General features: G+C 36.4%; 1 protein-coding gene across 2 annotated transcripts in view; it reads left to right on the forward strand.

The window, feature by feature from the left end:
- The first annotated feature begins 12,258 nt into the window (after window positions 1–12,258).
- The window catches only part of LOC149562485 (uncharacterized), a 118,554-nt gene continuing 106,735 nt past the window's right edge, over window positions 12,259–24,077 (forward strand). The window contains exons 1-2 of one of the 2 annotated variants that reach the window (XM_089825971.1): window positions 12,259–12,915; window positions 13,061–13,239. In XM_089825971.1, the coding sequence (XP_089682097.1) occupies window positions 12,686–12,915; window positions 13,061–13,239 (409 nt within the window). In that variant the 5' untranslated portion in view covers window positions 12,259–12,685. The remainder of the gene's footprint in view (window positions 12,916–13,060; window positions 13,240–24,077) is intronic. The other variant, XM_089825972.1, reaches the window with a different exon arrangement.

Raw genomic sequence — 24,077 nt, forward strand, 5'->3', positions numbered from 1 at the left:
CCCGACTTCTAACAATTTTAAGATTTTCAAAATCCCAAAGCCTATAACCAAATTCATTAATGCCATATCCAACAAAGACACATTTCTTTGATTTAGCTTCTAGCTTGGTTCTATTTCCAGAGTTTATATGAGCAAAAGCTTCACAATCGAAGGTCTTGAGAAAAGAATAACTCACCTTCTTACCAGTCCATGCTTCCTTTGGAATACCACAACCCAAAGGAGTAGAGGGACCTCTATTAATCAAATATATTGCAGTATTGACAGCCTCTGCCCACATGTGTAAGGGCAACCCAGCATGCAACCTCATGCTCCTTGCGCACTCCATTATAGTTCTGTTCATGCGTTCAGCCACTCCATTTTCTTGTGGAGTCCTTAGAATAGTTTTCTATCTATGAATACCATTAGTGGAGCAATAATCTTCAAATTCATGACTGCAATACTCACCACCATTAACAGATCTGAGACATTTTAATTTCTTGCCAGTCTCATTTTCAACCAAGCATTTTCATTTCTTAAAAGTTTGAAATACATCAGATTTCTATCTAAGGAAATAAACCCATACTTTTCTAGTTGCATCATCAATAAATGTAACATAATAATGAGAGCCACCAAGGGAAGATACCTGAGCTGGTCCCCATACATCTGTATGCACAAGCTCTAATTTCTCCTTTTTGTTTTCCTTCCCAGTCTTTACAAAACTCACTCTCTTTTTTTTTCCATACACACAACTTTCATAGAAATCCATATTCACACATTTCAGACCTAGAAAAACTTTCTTTGAATGAAGTACTTTCATACCTTTCTCACTCATGTGCCCAAGTCTATTGTGCCACAACACTGTATCAGAATCTACAGCAACTATTTGTTCTCCCTGGTCAACTACAACAATTGTTCCTGAACATTCATTTTTCTCTGAAACAATCAAAGTAGAAGGAACAATATGACATGTACAAAGATATAAGGTGCCTACTTTCACACCTTTTGCTACTACAAGGGAACCTTTTGAAACCTTCCAATTTTTATCATTAAAAGTAACTACACAACCCTCATCACTGAGTTGCCCTACTGAAATAAAATTCCTACTCAGCCTTGGAACATGTCTTACCTCATGTAGTAGCCAATGATTCCCATTCTGCAACTTAATCTTAATTTTTCCCTTTCCAACAATTTGATAGGGTTCATTATCCCCCAAATAAACAAGCCCAAAATCCCCTTGGACATAATCAATGAAATAACCTCTATGAGGTGTAGCATGAAATGAAGCACCAGAATCTAAAACCCATGAATCATCAACACTTTCTAAAGACAGAAGCAAAGCATCCTCTTCAGATTTTTTACTTACCATATTTGCCTCCTTGTCTCCATCTGATTTATCTCCTTCATTTTTCTTTTGATTCCAGCAATCTTTCTTTATGTGCCCTGGTTTCCCATAGTACTAGCAATCATTTGGTCCTCTCGATTGAGACCTCCTCCCCTTTGACTTTCCTCTTATTTTCCCAAGATTTCCAGAGTTACTTCCTCTTTTAGTCGTTCTACCCCTGCTTTGTGCATTCAAAGCACTTCCTGATGTAGATCCACCTAAGGATTTCCTATGAGTTTCCTCACTCAAAAAAACACCGATCACATCATCATATTTTAGGGTACTAGATCCAGGAACAGAATTACTAACTGTCATTACCAAGCCATTCCAACTTTCAGGCAAAGAACACAAAATCAAGAGAGCCCTAATTTCTTCATCAAAATTGATACCCATAGAAGATAACTGACTAGTAATAGTATTAAACTTATTTAAATGATCTGCAATAGATCCACCTTCTGCTATTTTCATATTAAATAAATGCTTCATGAGAAATACCTTGTTTGAAGCGGAGGGCTTTTCATACAGTGTCGCTAGGGTTTTCATCAAATCTTTTGTCATCTTTTCTTCTGTAATATTAAATGCCACCGATGGTGCCAAGCATAACCGAATGCTTCCAAGTGCCTTTCTATCCAAAAGATCCCATTCAGCCTTTGACATTGTTCCCTGATTCTTGGCTTTGCCTTCCAACGGCTTCCATAAATCCTTCTGATATAGATAGTCTTCCATTTGCATCTTCCATAATTGGAACTTCTGCCCATTAAACCTATCAACCCTCAACTTACCCTCATCTGCCATCGCTCCCACTCAACCGTGAGACTCCCACTTAACTGTGAGAATTTCCTGCAGAGGATAACTAAAAGACAACCTCGCTCTGATACCACTTGTTAGGATAAACCACAGACAGAAACAAAAACTACATGCAAATATAACCAATAATAGAAAATAATAGATCACACAGAAATAAACACAAGGCACCAAGATTTAACATGGTTCACCCAATCCCTGGGCTACGTCCACCAAACAATAAGTCCAATCTTATTACAATCCAATGATTACACCCTGATTACAATCCGTAATCCCTTACAGCTCAATACCGCCGCAAGAACCAATTTTGCATCACACCATAATGAAAATACCTAACCCTAAACCCTTTTATACAAGTATTAAACTGCTTTAGGGTTATAACATGTCAGCCATATGTCGGCTACCATGTCGGCCACGGCCCAAAATTTTTTTTTGGGCCGATGCCTCGAACCCCACTATTTATGAAGTATGTACAGTACTTTCTTGATCAGCCACCATAATCTAACACTAACCTTGTGCTTTGTGTTGATAGTTTGTATTGGAGGAGCACACATATGAGGGTATGAAGGTGCCCACAAGTGGAATCGAAGGGTAGAATGAAACATAGGAGAGGGGTCTAAGGTCTTATATAGACCTTGGGCCTTGATGCACACCTCCATAGGTGTGCACCCTCTAGAAGTGCATGCATGTGTAAGTGCGTATCTCCAGAAGGAGATGAGTGCACACTTGCACACTAAACACACCTGTGTGCCTTGAGAAGGTGTGCATGTATACTAGTATGCTAGTGCACACTATTGAACTAAAAACAACATAAACTCCATTTTTTCAAATATCAAACTCTTTGGAATTTCCTAGTTAGAGACTAGGGATTGACCTATACTCCTGAGGGAGTCCAAAAATGACCCAAGTCCCAAACTAAGTGTTTGGGAGATAGAAAAAATTTACTAGGGGATCCCCATTTTTGGGAGAAATGGGGCATGTTTTACAAAACCACAACAAATAGCCCCAACAAAAAGGAAGAAATGATAATGGCATTTCTTCATCAACAAGCATTCTTCTAGCATGTGCCAAATGACAACTAAATTTTGAACACTTCAAGCAACTTTCAAGTTCATTGATAGTCAAAGCTTTAGAATCTCGAATCTTTTAGATCAATGTGTGCACAATGTGTTCATTCCCTTTGAAGTTTCAAAGTGCAACCTATCATGAGCTTTTAGCAACTCGAAGATAGTCTTCCACTCCACTGGTCCATTCATTAGGAATCCTCATAAAATTTGTGTATCAATCATTGTCTAACCATATGAGAGAATTTATTCTGAGGGCGCTTAATGGGTCATCATTTTTTTATTTCAATTTCTTAGTAGTATCTTTTGATTCTTCTTCACAAAGCTCACATATTTCTATTTGATTTTTCCATGAAGCAATTTGTATAGATGATGGATAGCCATTTTGGAGTGCATGTCCCTATTGTCTAATTACCTTTTTGGATCTTTTGGAATCTTTATTTCTTAACACCATCTCATGGATTTTTTTTAAAATTTTGCAACCTAACCACACTTAGACTATGTGGCCAAGGCATTAGTGTCGAATGAAGTTGGAAGCTCTATATTTTCTTTGATTGAGAAAAAAATCTAGTAGTCATGTGGATACAAGTCCTTGTACAATGAATCCCAAGGAATGGACTTGGAAATCGGATTCACCAACACGAGCAAAACAATGCATTTCTTCCCAAAAGAGCATTAGAAATGAATCACGATATTACACCAAAATTTAGAGCTCGTATGGAATTCAATGTTGAATTAAAGATTCTTTCCCATCTATTTCAAGGATCCAATTCCTCTAGCTGAATACTACTCTTGAGAGGCACATATTCCTCAAATAATCTTAAAGATGAAGAGAAATTGTAGATTTATCGATGCTTTGATAATGCATGATATAAAATTGTCTGCACAAGTAACATTAAATGAACAACTACCACAGACACCACATAAATTATTCAGTAAATCCTCTTGAGACATCCCACTCCAAGAACAACCTTCTTGTCAAAATCGCTATTAACAACCTTCTTGTCAAAATCACTATTAATATTTGAAAACATCACAAAATATTGGAACACCATGAAAAAAGCAATGAACCTCTTCCCCTAATCAAATCCTGCTCTTCTAAATAGAAGCCACCCCATGCTTATCTCTAACACAGAAATCACATTAACTAGGTGCCACAAAGTATTGATATAAACAGTAACATTGAACGTACATAAATAATAATAAAATCTCTAGAAGGCACTTTACTCCATGAATATCCTCATTGCCAAAAGCACCATTAATCTTTGCAAACACCACAAAACATAGGAGCACTATGAGAAATGCAATGAGCCTCTTCCCACTCTTCAAATCCTTGCTCTTCTAAGTAGAAGCCATCCCATGCTATCTCTAGTACAAAAATCACGACTACTTAGATGCCACAAAGCATTGATACAATAGTCACGAAAACACCTCTAGTAGAATGTCCCAAAAAAATTGCCACTCTAGCATACAAGCAAGGAGAAAGCGACACTGTGTCTAGGCTTTGGATGGACCTGTTGTGTATTATATCTTGAATAGGAATACAAATAGAATATTTGAGAGGGATTTTGATTTTGTGTTAGGTGTAAAATGTGTGAGTTCTAAAGATGAGTCTGTACAAGGCACACATGGCAATGTTGGTGTATTTGGCAAGCATTGCGGGTGTTGTAACTTCAATGGTAACTCATTGAAAAATCCTTGGATATCAACATCCAGATATTATGGTTTCTATTATCCCATAGTTGCTTCCAAAAATAACATGTTTGCCTCTGCAAAAATCAGCTTAATCAATATACTGTGGGTGGCTTCAAAATGGCATTGTCTGAAATACTTTGAATCTTGTCAAAAATATGATGCAGTTGTAGAAAAGTAAACAGTTTACCGAATTGCAAACAAAAATAAAATCCATGATGAAGATCGATCAATTTTAGCCAAAATAGGGTAGGAGAAATCCAAATGCAGGGATGGTATATCGTAATCGGAAATTAAGGAAAAATAGCAAATATTCCACCAAAATTGAGCTACTTTCAAAGAAATGCATCATATCATCCACCACTAATATTTGTTCGAAGCATTCATTCTCAGATAGAAACAATCACAAAAATAGAAATAATCTGTTCACTGAGAAATAAAATGGATTGATAAATGATAATAACCTTTGTTCCACGAATATGGGTTTAAACACAGGGAAGGTAAATTCTTTTACACTTTAAATGGCCCTAATTCCAATGTCGCGCCATAGCCAACGGATGAGCAGCTGGGCCCTGCAAGGGTTACAAAAGCCCCAAATTAATTGTCACTATTAGAACCCCGATTTTTAGAAAATAAATAAATTGAAGATGTTCTAATGAACGAAAAAGGAAAGACATTAATTAATAAGATTGAATATACCTCCATTCAACCAAAGAACAAGAGGCCTTTCTGACGGATCCCTCACGGCTTCAAAGAACAAATTAGGTAACAGATTCTCATGTATCAATAAAATCTCTACTACTTCATCAAAATTTACAATTGGAGAATTTTTAGGGAAAGATGTATTTGTTTTAAATATTCATAGATCTCCTTACAAGATTAATATGAAAAATTCCTTTAAGCTTAACAGTCTCTAAGAATTGATAACAGAAAGCTCAAGAAAAGGATAAATGTATCTAGCACCATATGTTCGACTAAAATAGAATCTCAAAAATAGCCTAAAATCTCAAGCTAAAATTTCACAAATTTATGGTAACATCTAAGCCCTAAATCAGCTAAATCAACTACTATTTACATCAATAACTAGTCTTCTATAAAGTAAAAACACTCACAACAATTAGCTTTCACTAATTATCAAAGCTAGAATGGACAACACAATTGAAACTCTCACTGGTACTTATCCAAAGACAATGGCCGCAGACCATGTGGAAGGGCACAAATGATCAATGTTTTCTCTTTTATTTTTTTTTCTTATATCCCGTTAGCTTCGCAATTGCGATGTCGTTGGGCTAAAATTGAAAAAAAAGAAGCCAAAAACACATTACATTTGCCTGTCATCGCAAATTGACCCCTAATGTATTAGTGAGGCCTATGCTATCACATGATCTATTTGCTTACCTCTGTAATCTCCCATAATGAGAGCTAGTGTTGGCATAAGAGGCTCCTCAGGCACTCCTTCTTCTATATCTATTGTTGTAACTATAATATCTTTTTCTCCTCCCATTTGTCTCACTTACTTTCTCAAGGATATTTCATCATCTATCCAGAGTGGGGTTTGGGTAGGGGAGTATTCTTCAACCTTAGAAGATGATCCTTGCTCCAATCTCTATTTCTTAGGTGCAGATGCAGCAGGTGGGCTTTCAAAATGTGGTCTTTTGTATGGAGGAACGAGTTGTATGCTCTTTGCCACTTTATACCTAACTGTTTTCTGCAATGTGTACTACCTTGGATTCAAAATCATTTTACTTTCCAATTTGTGCTCCACCTCAATGGCCTTATCAGGATGTGCCCAGGTTAGAATTTCCTTCTTCTCATTCAAAGTTTGCATGAACCCAACAAAATTATCCATCGACATATCTATTTTCATACCCCAATATTTTCTATCAGCAAGGGGATCATAGTCTAGCTCAAAAGCATTTATAAAATCTAGGATCTTGCTATATACTTTCCATTTCTCCTTCCTAAGTTCTTGTTCTTGTAATGAGAACGTATTCCTAACTATATCCTCTGGAAAGTATACCATATGTTTATGAGCTTTCGCTTTAGTTCTTTCTCTAAACAAGTCATACAATTTTTCTGGGTCTATAAAGCAGGCATGGGATTGAGCCATTTGATATTTATCCAAAAACTTCTCCAAGTGCCTCCATACTTTTTTGACAAAAACAAAATTGTGCACAATAGTAATCTGGGGGAAAAAAGTACCTTTAGACTTTCCCAACAATTCTCTTTCTTCCACTGATCCTATCTACCATAGGAGCTTCACAATTCCTACTTTCAAAGGCACTTGATAGGGTAGCCCATGTGATTTTCCAAGAAAACCATAAACTCAGAAAATAGTAGACACTGCATAAGGGATGATGTCTCCCCAGTTGTGACTTACCATCAACCCTTTGGCATGATCTTTAGGTCTAATCAATTCTAGTAAAAGTTGAGGTATCTGAGGGCTATCTCCTACTAACAACATTATAAGCATGGAGGCAAAACACCTATCAAATTTGACAAAGCTTGCATCAGTTACCTCCCAAGTCATGTCCGCACTCCATAATTGAATAAGGAGTTTTTCTCCATCTCTTTCCAACTCCAACTTTATTTCTTTAGAGAAAAAGGTAACTCCCTTATACAAACATATGTACATTAGGATGGAGTATTAGCAGAAGGGCTTATTAACTTTAGCCTTTGCAATTCCCATTAACCCAGTATGAATTTCTTCTGCTGAGAGAGTAGCAAAATTGAAAATAGAACTCATACCGTACTGAAGGGTTTGAGTAATGATGAAGACAATGGAACTTGGGATGTGATCTTGCTCATCCATACTAAAGATTTTGCAAAGAGAGAAATATAGTGCCTGTCCTCTAAGGTTGAAATACTTTTTCAACAATGGCTTTGGAGTGTTTGGTGTAACTAGGGGTAATAATCCTATTTTGTCAAAATACTCTTGTAATGGCCCTTCCCTTAAATATACCCTCTGTATATCATACCTAGCTTGGAGGTCTTCCATATCTATCTTCTCATGGACTACATGGTTAGGGCTTAATTAAAACCTCTTTGATCAATTCTGGTGAAACCCTAAAAAGATTATCATTAGCATGATTCTTCACAATCTTGGTTATTGGATCATATTTCTTTGACATTATTGCAAGCAAATCGTCATCAAAGAAAACTCTTAAGATAATTAGTTTTCCAATGTCAAATTCCCATACATTATTTAGGGGAGTATCTAGTTTTCTCTCTACAAACCATTTATGGAAAAGCTCCAATCCTCCAACAAATACTTCGGCATCTCTCAACCAGTTTGCTTTGTCATAAAAATCCTCACTGACCAATATCCTAGGGTTCTTTGGAATAAATTATTTTCCCCTACCAAGCTCATTCATTTGATTGTGGCATTTTCTCTAAGAAATCATCATGTACAACCCTTTTTATGTAATCTACCTTCCCTAAAAAATCCCTTCACGGAGACATGTTTGATAAATATCTTATTGTGAATATATTTTCTCAATCTTCCAGAAACCCAAGATACTCACACGATTTTCTTATTTTTCTCCTCTGAAAATCACTTAGTAGCAAATTGAAACCCCCAAAATTTTTTTTCCCTTAACTCTGAAAATCTTCGCTATGTGAGAATTCTGCAACTTTACTATTCAATAATGGAAAATTGAAATTCTTATTGCAAAATTAACCTTACACGAAATAGCATTGATCAGAATTAATGCTCCAATAGTCATATTTTATGTCGCGCCATGAAATTTGAAATTCAACAATCAATCTTCATGAATTAGATGTCTTAGCTTTAAACTCAAAATGACTGTGTTACCTTTTTCTAAAATTGGCCACGTGTCAACAAGGTGCTTCCCTGCATTTGCTAAAGTTCGAGCAAGTTCAAATTGAGGGTAAGCATTGATCATTGATCTTCATGAGATTGATGATCACGAAACACCTTTGGAATTGCTATGTTTGCTTTTAATATTTTAGGCCCACTTACACAGACACCCTCCAACTCACTAGACACGTAGATGCAAATCAACGTGAGATAATTTGACATGCGTCCCAACTCAGCATGACTAGGAAACCCTTTGAACAATTGGCCCCACCTGTCCACATGTTAGTTAGGCACTTCCTCACTTTTGTTAAACATTGAAAATTTCCATAAAGTGGGAAAGCGCTCTTTGTTGATCTTCAAATGATTGACGGTTCCATAAGATTTACCTTGTTTAAAACCTAGTCAACAACAACAACAAATGAAAATGAGTTAACCTTTTCAACGTGTCCTGACAGTAGTATGACAACCCAAAATTATCTTGATAGGTCCAACCTTTGTGGTGCATTAAAGAATTGACATCATCAGGTACACATGTCATGTAGGCGCTTCTCCACATTTGCTATGATTTGAGCACTTTCAAATTGTGGGAAAAAACTCATCATTGATCTTTCTTTGATCAACGATTTGTAAAGGTAAACCACACCATGACCAAAATACTTTCAAAGAACACTAGGGGTCAATCATGAGGTTAAAACCATGGTTTAAAACAAAGGTTAACGACAAAAAGGTTTTCGAGAAAGTATTTAAACATAAATAAGAAAAGGTAAAGAAAATTTTTAAAAGCAAAAGGCTTCCCACATAATTTTTCAAAATAAAGCAATACTTTCCTATTTTTTGAAAACTAGGGCATAACGATAAGGGTTTCATGAAACCTAAAGTTTTTTACTGAGGGTTTTTTAACAAACCCTACCTCTAAAATCATAAATCCATTGGGTCTTTACTATGAAATGCAACAAAATTATAAAAAGTGAAAAACCAGGCCAACATGACCAAGGAAAACCCCCCATCAACAAAAGAAAATCCTTTATTTTGCAAGTTGTAGATCTCGGAAGGAAGTACATTTGGCAGATTCACATAACCTTTTCGTAAATGTTTAGATATTTAGAAATTATTTTGTATTAGAAGACTACTAATTAGGGTTGTATTTCTTCCCTGCTACCTAAAGTCATCCTTGCCAAGAAAAGTTGACTCTGCCAAACAACATAATGACTTTGGGGTTTCAACGATCTTGTAGTTTCAGAATGATGACTTAGATGATTCGTTGATTGGAGTTATGCATGCATAAAAAAAATAGATTCAAAGTTCCTTTTCATTCTCAAAGTGAGTCCTATGATTACATTCTTTATTTAAGCACATCTACCTTCTAAATCCAATGTCTTAATTTCATTTCATAGCTCTTGCTACAATATGAGTTTAAGGACTTTTTGCATTCTTTCTCTAATTGTATAATTATTAGGTCTTTACTTCCATTATTGCCCCTTCATCACTTAGTTGCCAACGATCTTATTAGATCTAGTTACCTTAGAATTGAGATTGAAATGATTAGTTTCCTTGATTCCCCTTTAGGGTGTTAGGTTATGTGATGGATTTAAGTTTTATTTCCTTGCTTCACATCCTCCCCTACACACGTACAAAGGAAAAGGTCCTATTGGAAAGAATAGTAATGGCTTAATTGACGCAATTGAAGCTATATCCAGGAGGCCTAATGAGAGAACATGTCTAGGTTTAAAAAAAAAATCATTTTATTTAGGAAGGAACATAAATGTATCAGTTCCTAAGAATTGCAATGAGAGCTTAGATGAGGAAGATTCATTTCCTTATCCTATTCCTAAAATATATCTAATTTACTTCATGCTCATGAGGAGCGAGCTCCACAATCAAATATAATTGAAAGGGATGGTGATTCTAATGAAACAACTCTAATCCATTAGATAACCTATGAACAACTACATTCTATACAACTAGCTAGTCCAAAATATCAAGGTGAACTTTATATACCTCAACGATTTCAAAAAGCCGAATCTAGTCAATCTCAACCAATGGAAGTAATTGAACAAGACCAAAAAAACATTGTGAGTGTGGAATGAATACTGTTGACTATAGGAGATTGTTTCAACTTACCTCCTAAAAGTCAAGTATATTCTCATGAATATGAATTTGATTCATTGTTTAAGGCTACTACAAATAAGGATATAAATATCATTTACAACTATGAAAACCAACTCAAGGCAAGAGAAGGGTGTGGTGATAGGTCATATGAGTTCGATTCAACTTATGTTAACGTATCCATCTCTGATAAAATTAGGTCTAATGGTGATTTGAACACACCTTTGGATGAAATTTCTCTAGGTGTCAACTTAGTACTTTGAGCTTTTGACAATCTTACTGTGAATGCACTTGAACCAACTGAGTCACTTCCCTTCATTTATCCCAAGCTAATTGATTTGAACTCCTACAATACACCCATTGAAGCCCTACATTCCAAAAATGACTATGCTCTTGCTTGTTACCTCAACGTTGTCAAACTCATAAAGTCTTCCACCAACAAATCAAATGTGATGACAAAGACAAACATAAAATACCTCAGTTTCAAAATAAAGAGGAAAAATAATAAATATTTTGATGGCAAAAACCACATTGTAGTGGTATCAAAACAAAAAATAGTAAAAAAAATGATGTATCTAAGGGTAAAAACCTCGTTGAGGTACCCAAAGATGGGATGTTTGATGTCCTCTGGTTTTGCTTTCGGAGCACTCATCAGTTTTGATAGAACCAACACAACCAATCAATATGGGAACTGAAGAGAATCCACATATCATACACTTAGCTCAACCCTTATCAGAAGAAGGCAAAAACAAATTCATACCCTTCTTTAAAGAAAATAAGATTAGTTTTGAACATAAATATTTTGATATGTCGACTCTTGACCCTGATCTCATCATGCATCATTTATCCATTACACCAAGAGTGAAACTTGTGAAGTAGAAGCTAAGGAAGATGCACCCTCACATAGTATTACTGATCAAAGCTAAACTAGAAAAGTTTCTCAAAGCAAGTATCATCAAAATGGTTGACTATGCTAAGTGGATCTCTAGTACTCTACATGTATCTAAACCTTACAAATCAATATGGGTCGATAGATTAATGATTCTGAGTGAGAGAGTACTAAGATAATTTGTCCTATTTGTGGATAAAATATTTAATTTTGTCTAACACATCTTACCATTTTTCAACTATTTTTATATAGTAGATATATGATTTTGAGAATATAACTTTAGAATCAACTACATACATTTATTTCATCAACATTTCTAATCAAACTCTATATATATAGAGTTAACTTTTAATTTGTACATTATATAATTAAGTTTTATCACCAGCTTTACAACCAGACTCCATGAAATGAACCCAACATCACATAAGATTCACTCTTTTTGAACGTGTGAATATCAAACTACTTTGTAAAAGATAATAAAAAATGAGTTATAATCTGTAATTTTACATATAAATATTCTTTTTTAATTTTATCCGAGTCGCGAACTTCAATATCTCTCTGTCAGCAGAGTACACATTTTTTTTCAATTTATATTCTCTGTTCAACTCCATTTCTCTGGACTCCTGGAGCGATCGTCAACATTGTTATTTTAACCCCTAATTGCTCGATTCATATCTCTGCAAGCGATCGACAGCATTACCTAGAGTTTTCCCTTCGCTCGCTTTATATCTCTGTCAGCGACCAACAATGCGCGTTTTATGACAGCCTCTAAAGGAAGACGCCCCGGCCTTAAACGTGTCCTCTTGGCAATACAAGCGAATTGTGGGAACTCGTTTTTAAAAACCAGGTTGTGGAGCCATCAATCCATTCAATAGCCGATCAACGCAAAATCTTGTTCCATTCGCTCCTCTTCTGAATAAAACTAGTTGACATTTTTCCCCTTCTCAACCATGCTTTCAGTTGCATTTTGTAGTAGCATTTCAAGCCAAAATTCCAGCAGCCAATTAAAACCATACTCCTTGGCTTCCAACCCCAATGTTTGCAGAAGTTCGAACCTCAACGGACACCATGAACTTACACAAGTTAGCTGCTCCATGTCTGCTTCAATCCATAGAGAAATTTCAATATGCAGCGCCTGGTTACCAGTAGGTCTCCAAGCCAAACTCAAGGTTTCTAAAAGGTAAAGCTCATGGCATAATATTGTTTACAGAAGCAACATGTTCTGAATATATTGTGATATTCAATAATTGTGAGGTACTGAGTGCTAAGTAAAAATAAAAGCCCTATTATGACTTACCAATTTTGCTTTTTATTGGCAATGGCAGGGTCGTTCCTGTAACCGCAGCAACGGAGAGTTCCAGTGATGGTTTTACTCAGATGCCTCCTGTTAAGGTTATGCGTAGGATTTTAGAAACGCCGGGGGTGCACCAAGGCCCTGCTTGTTTTGATGCTCTCAGTGCAAAGTTGGTGGAACAAGCTGGATTTCGGTTCTGTTTCATGAGTGGTAAGATTTCTGGCCCTCCAACATTGTAAGAAAATAAAGCGAACACAGACACATAAAAGGAAGCATTGCAGTTTTCTATTATTTGCAGCGACCAATCATTTATTACAACTGTTCAAGGGGTTATTGTTGAACTGAAATATAGGACATGGCTCAGGGCCAAGTCCGAGTATGGTTCCCCTAGTGCGTGGTGGCCTTAAGTTTATCTATATAGTCTACATTGACCGTTATCCATGGCTGGACAGTCTAAGAACATGAGGAGTGTTGAAGATTGTAGCTGTGATAGAGATAAAGATTTTGTTCTTTATTAAAAGAAATATAATACTTCTGTATTGTAACACCAATTGGAGAAGATATTTATGATAATATTTGAGATAATATTATATGAAGAGACGTGTCATGCATAAAAACATGCATTTGGGAATATGTAGAGACATGTATTTGAAAATTGAAGAGACCTTTAGTTGTGATATGAAGGGTTTTTCAATTCTATATATATATCTATATATATATGATTGTCTTTTGTGATTGTGCACGGTAACATTTATTTTTTTAATAAAAGAATCATTTTTCTGGTGTGGTTGGATTTTTCCCTTAAAGTTGATGGTTTTTTCCAGGATAAATGTGTTGTGTCTTTATGTGCCTATTTTTGTTATTTTTTCTTTATTGGTGTCTTGTCATTATTTCTGGGCAAAATATTAACATGGTATCAAAGCCAAGATAGATAACAACAATAAAGAGGTCTTTTGGCATTTGTTTGAGAATCATTTTTCTATGGCAAGTGTTGAAGTTCATGTTAACTTTTGAGAAGATCAACAGTTTGAATCTCTGGAAACAAAAAAGATAGCAAGAACCTACTTCTGCAGGTTGGGAGTTTGAGTTGCAGGGTGGGTTTAATTGTGCTGGCTGCCTTTATTTTTTTGATGAGTGTAATGGGATGCTGTTGTTTGTTGTTGAGGTTTTGATTGGAGAAGCACTGAAGTGTGCACCTGTTCAAATTATTTTGATGCGCCTCATGTCACTTGGTTTCTATTTTATGATTTATTCTATGATTTTGAAAGGTCAGCTTGAATTGAGCGGGCTATGATCACAGTTTTACAACATTTGTAGTGTTACAAAAGTAAATATTTGGCTGTAGAATTTGGAGTTGGAGGCCCAGTCTAGGCATTTGCGTTTGTGAGTGTAACGGGATGTGTCAGTCCAAGTGGATAAAGATGGAGGAGAACAAGGGCAGTATGTCAGGCAGCTTGAGTGATGACAAGAAGAATTTGTGCAACGATAACGGAAATGGGTCGCCTTCAACAATTGGCAGAAATTGAGTTATTGTGGAGTTGGCGTCGAGGCAACAGGGAGCCGATGGGTTTTTGAGCGGTTGAATAGGTGGGAAATGGTACAGGATGATGGTGCTCTTGTGGCTCTAGATGGGGACTTCTGTGGTCACCTGAACATGTCTTTCCATGCCAAGGGAAATAGCATGCCGCATCCATTAGCGAGAGAGTTCAACCACCTATTTCTTTCATTCTAGTCACCCTTGCTTATGCTTGCCATGATTTTTTGGATATGGTATGATCAAGTTACTCCTGTGTTGGTGCACTTTAGGTCTTACCAGTTTTGAGCTCCTAAGTGAATGGTAATCCAATGTGAAATATGTCAAGTCAAGTCTAGACTACCATTAGGATGACTTTTCTTCTCATCTACCCCTGTGAGCCTACCCATGCGGGAAATGGAGCAAGTCAAGCACCATCACTTAGCTAGGTGATTCTAGGATGGGTGGGCAAGTGTCAAGCTTTTCCTAAGATGAGAAGAAAGCTAAATGAGCTCTATCGATACATCTATCCATGCTCAAAACCTGCTTGAAGTGAATAACCAGTTTTGTGTACATCAGAGGAAAAGATTCCATGAAGATATAGAACCAAAGCAATGAAGAAGCAACTAATTGAACAAAGAATCATGGAAAGCATAGACAAAAGCTGGCGATGCGTTTCAGGTCATTGATGTGATTAGAGCGATGATCCAGATCAAATCGTGATTAGCCACGTCAGGGGAAAGAAAAGTCAAATATCATATAAGTAAGGATTCGTGTGACTAAGCATGGAAGAGTCAAATCTCCGGTCATAAAGATCCACATGGCAGCAAACCCACAGCAAGCCAAGTGAAGTGGTTAATGAGTGATTGAATCCAATGGCCCTCGCTTTACCACTTTAGCTAGATGCAAACTCTTTAATTTTAGTGGCATAATGGGAGTTGTAGATCTCCTTCCACCTAGTAAGTTGCAGGCCCAGATCATTAATTCATCCTGATCGTCCAACAAAGTAAAGATCAAATGGCCCTAGTTGTATTTTAGGCCTAAATGTTGAAGGACAAAAGGTTTTGGAGAAAGTCTCCGGAATAATGGCACTTGTCCACACTCAAATCCATTTCGAGCCAAAAATTAAAAGGATCAAAATTGACTTGTAAACGACAACCGTAGATTCAAATTATAAAGGCAAAGAGCTCGCGTGATCATGGTTGTAGATTTTGAGGAAATCAACGACGATCACAAAATAGTTGAAAAGATAAATGCGTGGACCCAGAGCAAATAGAGTAATGCCACATGGGGGTGCGGACCCTACTTATTAACATGCAGTTTCCAGTCAAAATGCGAAGACTCAATCGCGATTGTCGATCAGGATTATTTGTGGCCATCCATTTTCTCAGCGAAGGAAGGATAAAGTTAAAGGCCTCAAAGAACGAAGACCAATCTTGATCATCGATTTGGTAATTGAAGATGGTACATTGACGATAGAGATTTAAACTTAGAGAAACGGCTAGAAATATGAAATGGAAAAGGTGGCACGAAGGGTTTTGCTGAACCAGTAAGGGAAAATGAAGCATTTCGAGCACATTCCAAATCGAGAGTGAACTGCATAAGCCATGGAGGATGCCGGAGGTTAATAAGGAATATTAGGCTGTCAAATCCAGAATTAGGAACGTTACCAAAACCCTGTAATGATGCCAAACTGTTAGGGTTTTTAGGGTCTCTGACCATTTCCGTTTTCTCTCTCTAATGTATTGAATTGTAATTGATGACTGATGATTTCTGAGCGATTCAAGTGCTCCGTGATTGTAACTAATGAATCTTTAACTAGCCAAGAACCCTAAGAGGGGGTCTATATATGTAATTTTAACAGATAATGTAAAGCATCGTCAATTTGTTCTGCAATCTTTCCCCCTGTAGCTGAGACTATTGAGTGAGAATCAAAAGGTTGTAGGGAGGGATCTGATGGTGTTTGTGAGTGTGTTTTCCTTTCACTGTCTCTTGTTTGCCGAGCTAACATGCATGTAGATTAGTTTCTCCTTGGAATTGTACGACAAGTTCATGTGAAGCTATTAATGTCTAGCTGATCTGAGAGTCAACAAGTGTTAACAGCCAAAGCAGTCTGAGTGCTGTCTTTCACATGCATTTCTTTTCTTTTCATTGGTTGCATTTCACATAGTATCCGATGGTGTTTGTGAGTGTCTTTTCCTTTCACTGTCTCTTGTTTGCCGAGCTAACATGCATGTAGATTAGTTTCTCCTCGGAATTGTAGGACAAGTTCATGTGAAGCTATTAATGTCTAGCTGATCCGAGAGTTAACAAGTGTTAACAGCCAAAGCAGTCTGAGTGCTGTCTTTCACATGCATTTCTGCTCTTTTCATTGGTTGCATTTCATACAGTGCCAAAGAGTGGGTCTGGTTAGTGAGAAACTGTTCAAGTTAGGGGCAATCTGAGAGTTGTTGTAGGTTGGCAGGGTGAGCTGAGTCTTATTGCATCATTTAATCTTTTCTACTTTCTTGTTGTTCGTTGCATTCAGTAGGTTTAATGTGCATTTAGGAGTAGGAGTAGTGTTAATTGTAGACCATAAACCCACTTGAGTTACTTATAGTTATGAGTAACTTGATTAAATCCTCTTCTACTCTCAGGTTAAGAGCATACCCCCACGCTTTGATCAATTAAAAACATAATTCATTGCACATCTTGCATATAGGGGAGCTGTACCCTTCAATTCATGGATTAGTGACATCAGATTGCACTAATCCAATCTGCTGGTAATAGTTTGTTTCTCAACCCTCTAGGCATTAAGAGTCAAGATAAAACCAATCAAAGGAGAATTAAAAACTGTTAACCAACATCCTGCTAGCTTGTATATGCTCCATGCTTCGTTTAAGTGGTGTTCATGATTGTTGGTAGTCAGCATATTTATGGTATTGAAAGTTTTCTACCGTTTCTATTCATTGTATTGTCCTTCATTTATCGTCTCCGCTCAACCATAATCAATGTGTGACTTCCTTAGTCATGGTCCAGCTGTTCTATTATCAATGATTCTCTTTTATATATTCGTCTTATTCTTTTCCATGAGTTTGGGTGACATGGCATCATGGGATGGCTTGATGTTATGTTTCTACCTGGAATGTCCTCATGGGTATCTATAGTTCATTGTTTTGTATTGTTGAAGGTTCAGTTTTATAGAGAATGTTGGGCCTCCAAAAATTGTTACTATATGAACATGCAAAGTGAGCATCTGCTGCTGGTTCTTAATTCGAGCTTTGTCTTTGGTGTCTTTCATGTTATGTTGTGCAACTTGTTGCAGTATGATGAATTCAGTTTAAAATACACTTGGTCATTTGCTCGGGTGAATCATCATGTATGAATATGTGCAATCACTCGAGAGGCAGATTAAATGTTCCTTAGATAGGAAGTGTGATTTGTTGTCACATGATGTTTTCAGTTACCAATATGTTTTTATGGGTTAATATTGAGGTTGCTAAGATTCTTGTATGTTTTATGCGAGATACTTTGCTGTTTTGGTCATAAGAGGTCATTACATGCACATATTAGAGAAAATTCTGCACTTCATCATGCTGGTTTGCTCTGTAGAAGTTTATTTTAAATGCATTTGATAGACTCTAGATGTTGGTGATTATCTGTTCTTTTATTTAATGAGACATTTTGTAATTGAGAAAGAATCTCTTGGAATTGCAATGAAGAACTTAACTGGAATATGAGGGACGTGGTGGCCTGCTTCTCTGTGTAGGGGCAGTTTCTGTTTGCTGTAGCTTCAGTTGTCGTGGCAAGGAATTTTTGAGTTACACAACATTTTGGATGGGCCAATAGGATGACGAGAGAATATGTTCAAAGTCATGCATACTGTATGGGGACACTTCTTGTAGTCATGGGACTGAATTGATGATACATGTCTTCATTAAAGAAGAAGAAATGATATTTAAAGGGAGACTAGTTAGTTTCAGAGAGAGGTTACATGAAAGAGGGAGATGTCTAATTCTTTGCAAGCTTATGTGGCAATGTGACTACTAAAGCTCCTCATTTGGTCAAAATGGAATCAACTATCTTATTGTGGTGATTAAAGTTGTCCCCGCTGAGAAGGGAGTCTTTGTTGAGAAAGAATACCAGCCATTCTTATAAGTGTTGTTTGAGTTCTTCTCTGCGAAGGAGAAGTTCGAAGTGAAATCCCCTAATTATGAGTTTTTCTCAGTGAAGGAGAAGCTTGAGGTGAAATCCCTTGTTAATGAGTTCTTGTTTGCGAGAGAAATTTGAGGTAAAATCCCTTGTTCCACCCCGTGCGAGTAGCTATAGTGGACCACCATTTGTGAGCAGGCATGGTGGAAATGCATTCTTTTATGAGAAAAGTTTGAGGTGAAAGCCCTCGTTCCACCCTCGACGAGTAGGTATGGCAAACCACCCTTTGCGAGTAGGTATGGTGAAAATGCATTTTTCTATGGGAGAAGTTTGAGGTGAAAGCCCTCGTTCCACCCTATGCAAGTAGGTATGGTGGACCCACCTTCTGCAAGTAAGTATGGTGTAAGTCATGTGTGTGACTCCATAACTTTAATGTTATGCTCTTATGAAATAACTTAGGTGAATTATGCTATGTTGAGCTAACATGTTTTTAGGAGAACCTATGTAATGAGAATTGATCATTGACATCTTTGGTTGTAGTTATGTGTGCTTGCGATGCTAAAGATCTCTCTCGAGAGTGTTGAAGATTGTAGCTGCGATAGAGATCTTTATCTCAGATTTTGCTATATATTGAAATAGAGATAATACCTTTGTATTGTGACAACTGGAGAAGATATTTTTGATAATATTTGAGATAATATTATACGAAGAGACGTGTGTCAGGCAAAGAATCAGTGTTTGGAAATATGAAGAGACTTTTATTTGGAAATTGAAGAGACCTTTAGTTGTGATATGGTCTTTCAATTCAATATATATACATGATTGCATTGTGTGATTGTGCATGGTATCAAGTTGAAGGCATTGTACTTGAACATTCATTTTCTTAATGAAAGAGATATTTTTCCGGTGTGGCTAGGTTTTTCCCTTAAAGTTGAAAGGTTTTCCTAGGAGAAATGTGTTGTCTTTATGTGCTTATTTTTGTTCTTTTTTCTTTATTTCTGTCTATCATTATAGCAGATTGCCTTAAAATGTCACCCATTATAATGTCCCCCAACGCAGCTAAGCAACTGATAAAATGCATTGTTGATTGATTTTTGAAATTCGGAAAACACAACGGATTTCTATCAAAATTTCAGTATAAATTCTTGATGATTGGCATGATTTATGGTAGAAAACAACAAGAAATTTGCAAAAAAATTGCTGTGTTTTCACAGATCTGGGAAAAAAAATCTGAATATTTTTTGTTTTTCGGCAACATTTTTTTGAAATAGGATTTAGTAATAATAAATTTAAAATCTAAGAGAATAGAATTAAAACTTGAACTATAAATATAAAAGAATAAAATTAAATATAACATATTGAAAATCTGGTTAAATTGTGACTCCCTCGAACATGAGATATGAAAAGGGAGAATAAAACTTCATTTGAAGGGGAGAGAGGAAGGAAAAGGGAAGGTGTGATTCAACAAAGAATCAATGGAAGAGAAAAACGGAATAAGAAGAAAATAAGTAGGTGACTCCTTCAAAAGGTAATTATGAAATGTCGGGACTCTCACAAAGGGCAAAAACGGTGAGGGGTTGTGACTCTTTCGAACAATGGTAAATGTGAGGTTATGACCATTGCAAAGGGCACACCTGATGAAGTGGTGCGACTCTTCCCTACATTGGAAGATATAAAGGGGAGAACTTTTCATTTGAGGAAGAAATTCAAGGGGGTTAAATGTGGGGAATATATATTATTCTCAAAGGAAACAATGAACAATGGCGACTCAATCTAATGAAAGATGGTAACCCTTTCACCATTGAAGTACAAAGGAGATTTCATTCCAAGCATTGAAGGAGAACTTACGAATCATCACTCATGAATCCATTCAAACTAATGTATCATCACCCATGAATCTATCCACACTTATCCTCCTTCCACCAATCATTAATACCTCAAGAAATCAAGCAAACAATCGATTAGAAAGATTGATCAAACAATCATCATTTCATCTTGGAATCAAGAAAACATGCAATTGAATTTATGGTCACTTTCAATCAACTATAAACAATGAGTCAATCATAACTTATCAATGCCTCAAATCATCACATTTAACTTGAAAGAGAAATTTCCTTAAGATGGTGATAATGAGCAATATTTGTATGAATGATCTAAAAGATAAATTGCCTTACAATAGTAAAGTTTTCACAATTCTTCATCTAATGTCAATAGTGAATTAACAACAATTCATGATCACCATGACTGATTGTAGGGAAATAGAATTGCTACCCATAACAATTTATAATTGCCTTCTGAATTGATTCTCTTCCATTCCTCTAGCAACAATCCCCCACAAAACTAACAGGGTTTAGTTAGACTTCACAATAACACACTATGAAGAGGTGCAGTTGGCAACTAGGGTTACAACCTGGCAGTTAATGGACATACCCCACTCCAAGGGTCACAATCTCGAAAGAAAGCCATAGCCTTCCAAGTCTGATGGAGTTCTATAAGAAGACATTGCCCAAATTTCAAGGATGACATCAAATGGACAACATAAGCAATCAGATATACAATAAAACAATTGATTTGATAATCTTTTAATTTATTGTTGTATGAAGTAGATTTACTTGTGTTTCTGTTGATTATATATATGTGTGATTGTGTGTGTGTGTATTAATGCCAGATTATATGCACTCAAAGAATTCTTGATTCTAAATATTGATGCATTTATCAAAATGAATTTCAACAATAGGCATCCATTCTATTAAGGAAAGGAAGTGCAAGGAGGAATAGTGAGGCTCACTTCATACACTGCCTTATAGGATTGGTTAGGGACAGCATAAAGGGGGACAAAGCCTCTGGTCAAGTCAAGGGCACCTTATTACAATTCTCCCTCCGACCCTATGTGTGTTAGTTGTTAACTACGAAAGGGACCCTCAATCATAAGAGGAGAGAAGGATAGTTTGATGAAGGGGAATCGTGTACAAGCTCCATTAGGTAAACAATCTCATGAGCATACTTAGGACCACATGAGACCAAGAGGGATAGAGTTTTTGCTCTTGGGCCTAGGGTTGAGGGTAATTAGGGCACCTCATCATGTCCTTTCTATCTCAACCTTTATTATGGTTGAACCCATCAGAATTGTGTTCTACATGTAGTTCTCTCTTAAGCCTAAAAATGGATGTAGTGCATGTATTATGATTATATGATTATTTGATGTTGTTGCAATTTCCAAGATATGCTTATCTCATTGTATTATTTGGTTAGGGTTTTATCTCAACTATATTGTGTCCCTTGTTTCATTTTGATTTTATGGATTTAGGGCAGATTACAAGGCAATCTAGGAAAGGGACATTACACCTATAACCTAACTGAATATTTACTGGACAAAGAAAATATTATATTCCAAAATTTTATAGGATACCCCGAAATGACCTATATAATGACTAAATTAAAAAATATCATTTTGATAGAGGTTAACTCAAACTTTAATAAATTTAGCTATACATCAAAATTTATCTAAGTTACTTGTATGGATATGGGTACAAGAATTTGGTACCTAGATATGGGCAAAATCTTTTGGGGTTTGGGTATGTTTAACCCCCCCCCACTCATTATAAATTTATATATGTACAAAAAATCAAAGCAATATACAGAATTAAATCATTTGATAATATGATACTTCATCATTGGTTAATGCGAAATGCCAAAGGTAAATATTAAATGCTAATTGATAGTTCTAAACTTTTCAAATAAGCTATTATATATGTCCAAGTTCACAATTCTCATTACAATTACAAAATTGGCAAGCAAAAATGCTAGTTGTCTTCTATCTTTATTGTATCTCATTAATCTTCAGAAGGATTGTCAAAAAAACATCATCTATTGGATTTTCAGCTACCACAGTTGCAAGTCCAAGATCATTTGAACCCAAAGCGATGCCACTCGCACTAGATGCACCATGTGTAGGTATGCCATCATCATCATTAGTTGTAAAGTCTAGTAAGATCCTCAATGGTTGCATCCAAGTTGGCTTACTCAGGGGTTTTGTCCCAAAGCTTCGCTGCCCCATCCTTGTATCGGGCGTCCTTATGTGACAATAGATACAGTTTGGAATGTATATAAACCTAGTCTTCAACATTTTTTGAACCCAACTAGTTGTGCTTCACTGAGTGGATAAAGTGTTGAAGTAGCTGCGATAAAGCTCATTCATACCTTTGTTTAATCTGCCTTGAACTATCTCAGAATTTCTCCTCTCTACATGTCTTCAATAGTTGTTTCTTTAGCACTTTTGAGACTCCTCCAAGCTTATGATTTGTGTCTATTGTTAAAGAAATAAAAGAATGTTAAGTACTATGTGTATAATACAAGTGGTTAAAAAACAAAAAAATTCTTACTTGTGAGAAGATCTTGATTGCAAGAGGTTGGAGGTTTGCGAAATCTTGACCATGGAGGTACCACCATGTGACAACATTCATGTGTGCTTGGTCATTAATAGTTGTTGGACTATGACTTCTTCTCGAGAAAAACAAGCCAAATTCTTTCGTAACATCTTTTTCCACTTCTTCATCTTGGAAGAGTTTAGTAAATGATTGCTTGTACCCATTAGCAACTTGTGCATCTCTATATGGTGGTAATATTCCTAGCATAGAATGTATTTTATTACTATAGTACCTCAGAGATAGGGCATATGCAAGGAGGTACAATGGCGTGGTCATCTTTTCCCAGTGATGATGAATGATTGATTCTACCTTTTTACAAAAGGTTTCACTTTCTACGTGGTCATTCTCATGTATTTGTATTACCAATTCTATTTTTTGTACCATTCGGTCCATGCCATCATAGACATCCCTCAAACAAGGTGCATATGTATCAGCAAATTGGAGCATAGTCATGATAGGCTCGGTGAATTCCATTACATATTCCGCACGAGCCCACCATTTGTCAGCTAAGGACAATGACTTGATGTTTTGGGCACTCTCTGAATTTGAAGACTTTGATACACCCCACTGGTTACAAATAGCCATTTGACATGATGCCTCTCACACCTTCAACAATCATCTCATAACAATTGTATGAGATGCAGGCTATGTCTCAAAAACCTAGGATCATGTTAATGGTAAGTTAATAACATTACATATTATGTAAATAACACATTTAAAAAATATTAGTAAGCTAGTAACAATACATGTAAATGAAAGTAATTTGGAACAACGTTCCATGGGGACATGTCAACTCTCGCCAGCCCCAGCCCTCCCCTCCCTAAACAAAAAAAGGTAAAGTCCTATCCCTTATAGGGGGATGTTTTAAAAACATGGGAACTTGTTCTCCCAAATCATCGCCACTTCTGCTACCTCTCTTGAGGATGTTGCTAAGTCACTTACTATGGGGACATGCCATTACCTATTGATTGCAACAA

The sequence above is a fragment of the Cupressus sempervirens genome, chromosome 4, assembly GCF_028749045.1.
Source record: "Cupressus sempervirens isolate cs-2001-9-10 chromosome 4, ASM2874904v1, whole genome shotgun sequence".
In the NCBI taxonomy this organism is placed as follows: domain Eukaryota; kingdom Viridiplantae; phylum Streptophyta; class Pinopsida; order Cupressales; family Cupressaceae; genus Cupressus; species Cupressus sempervirens.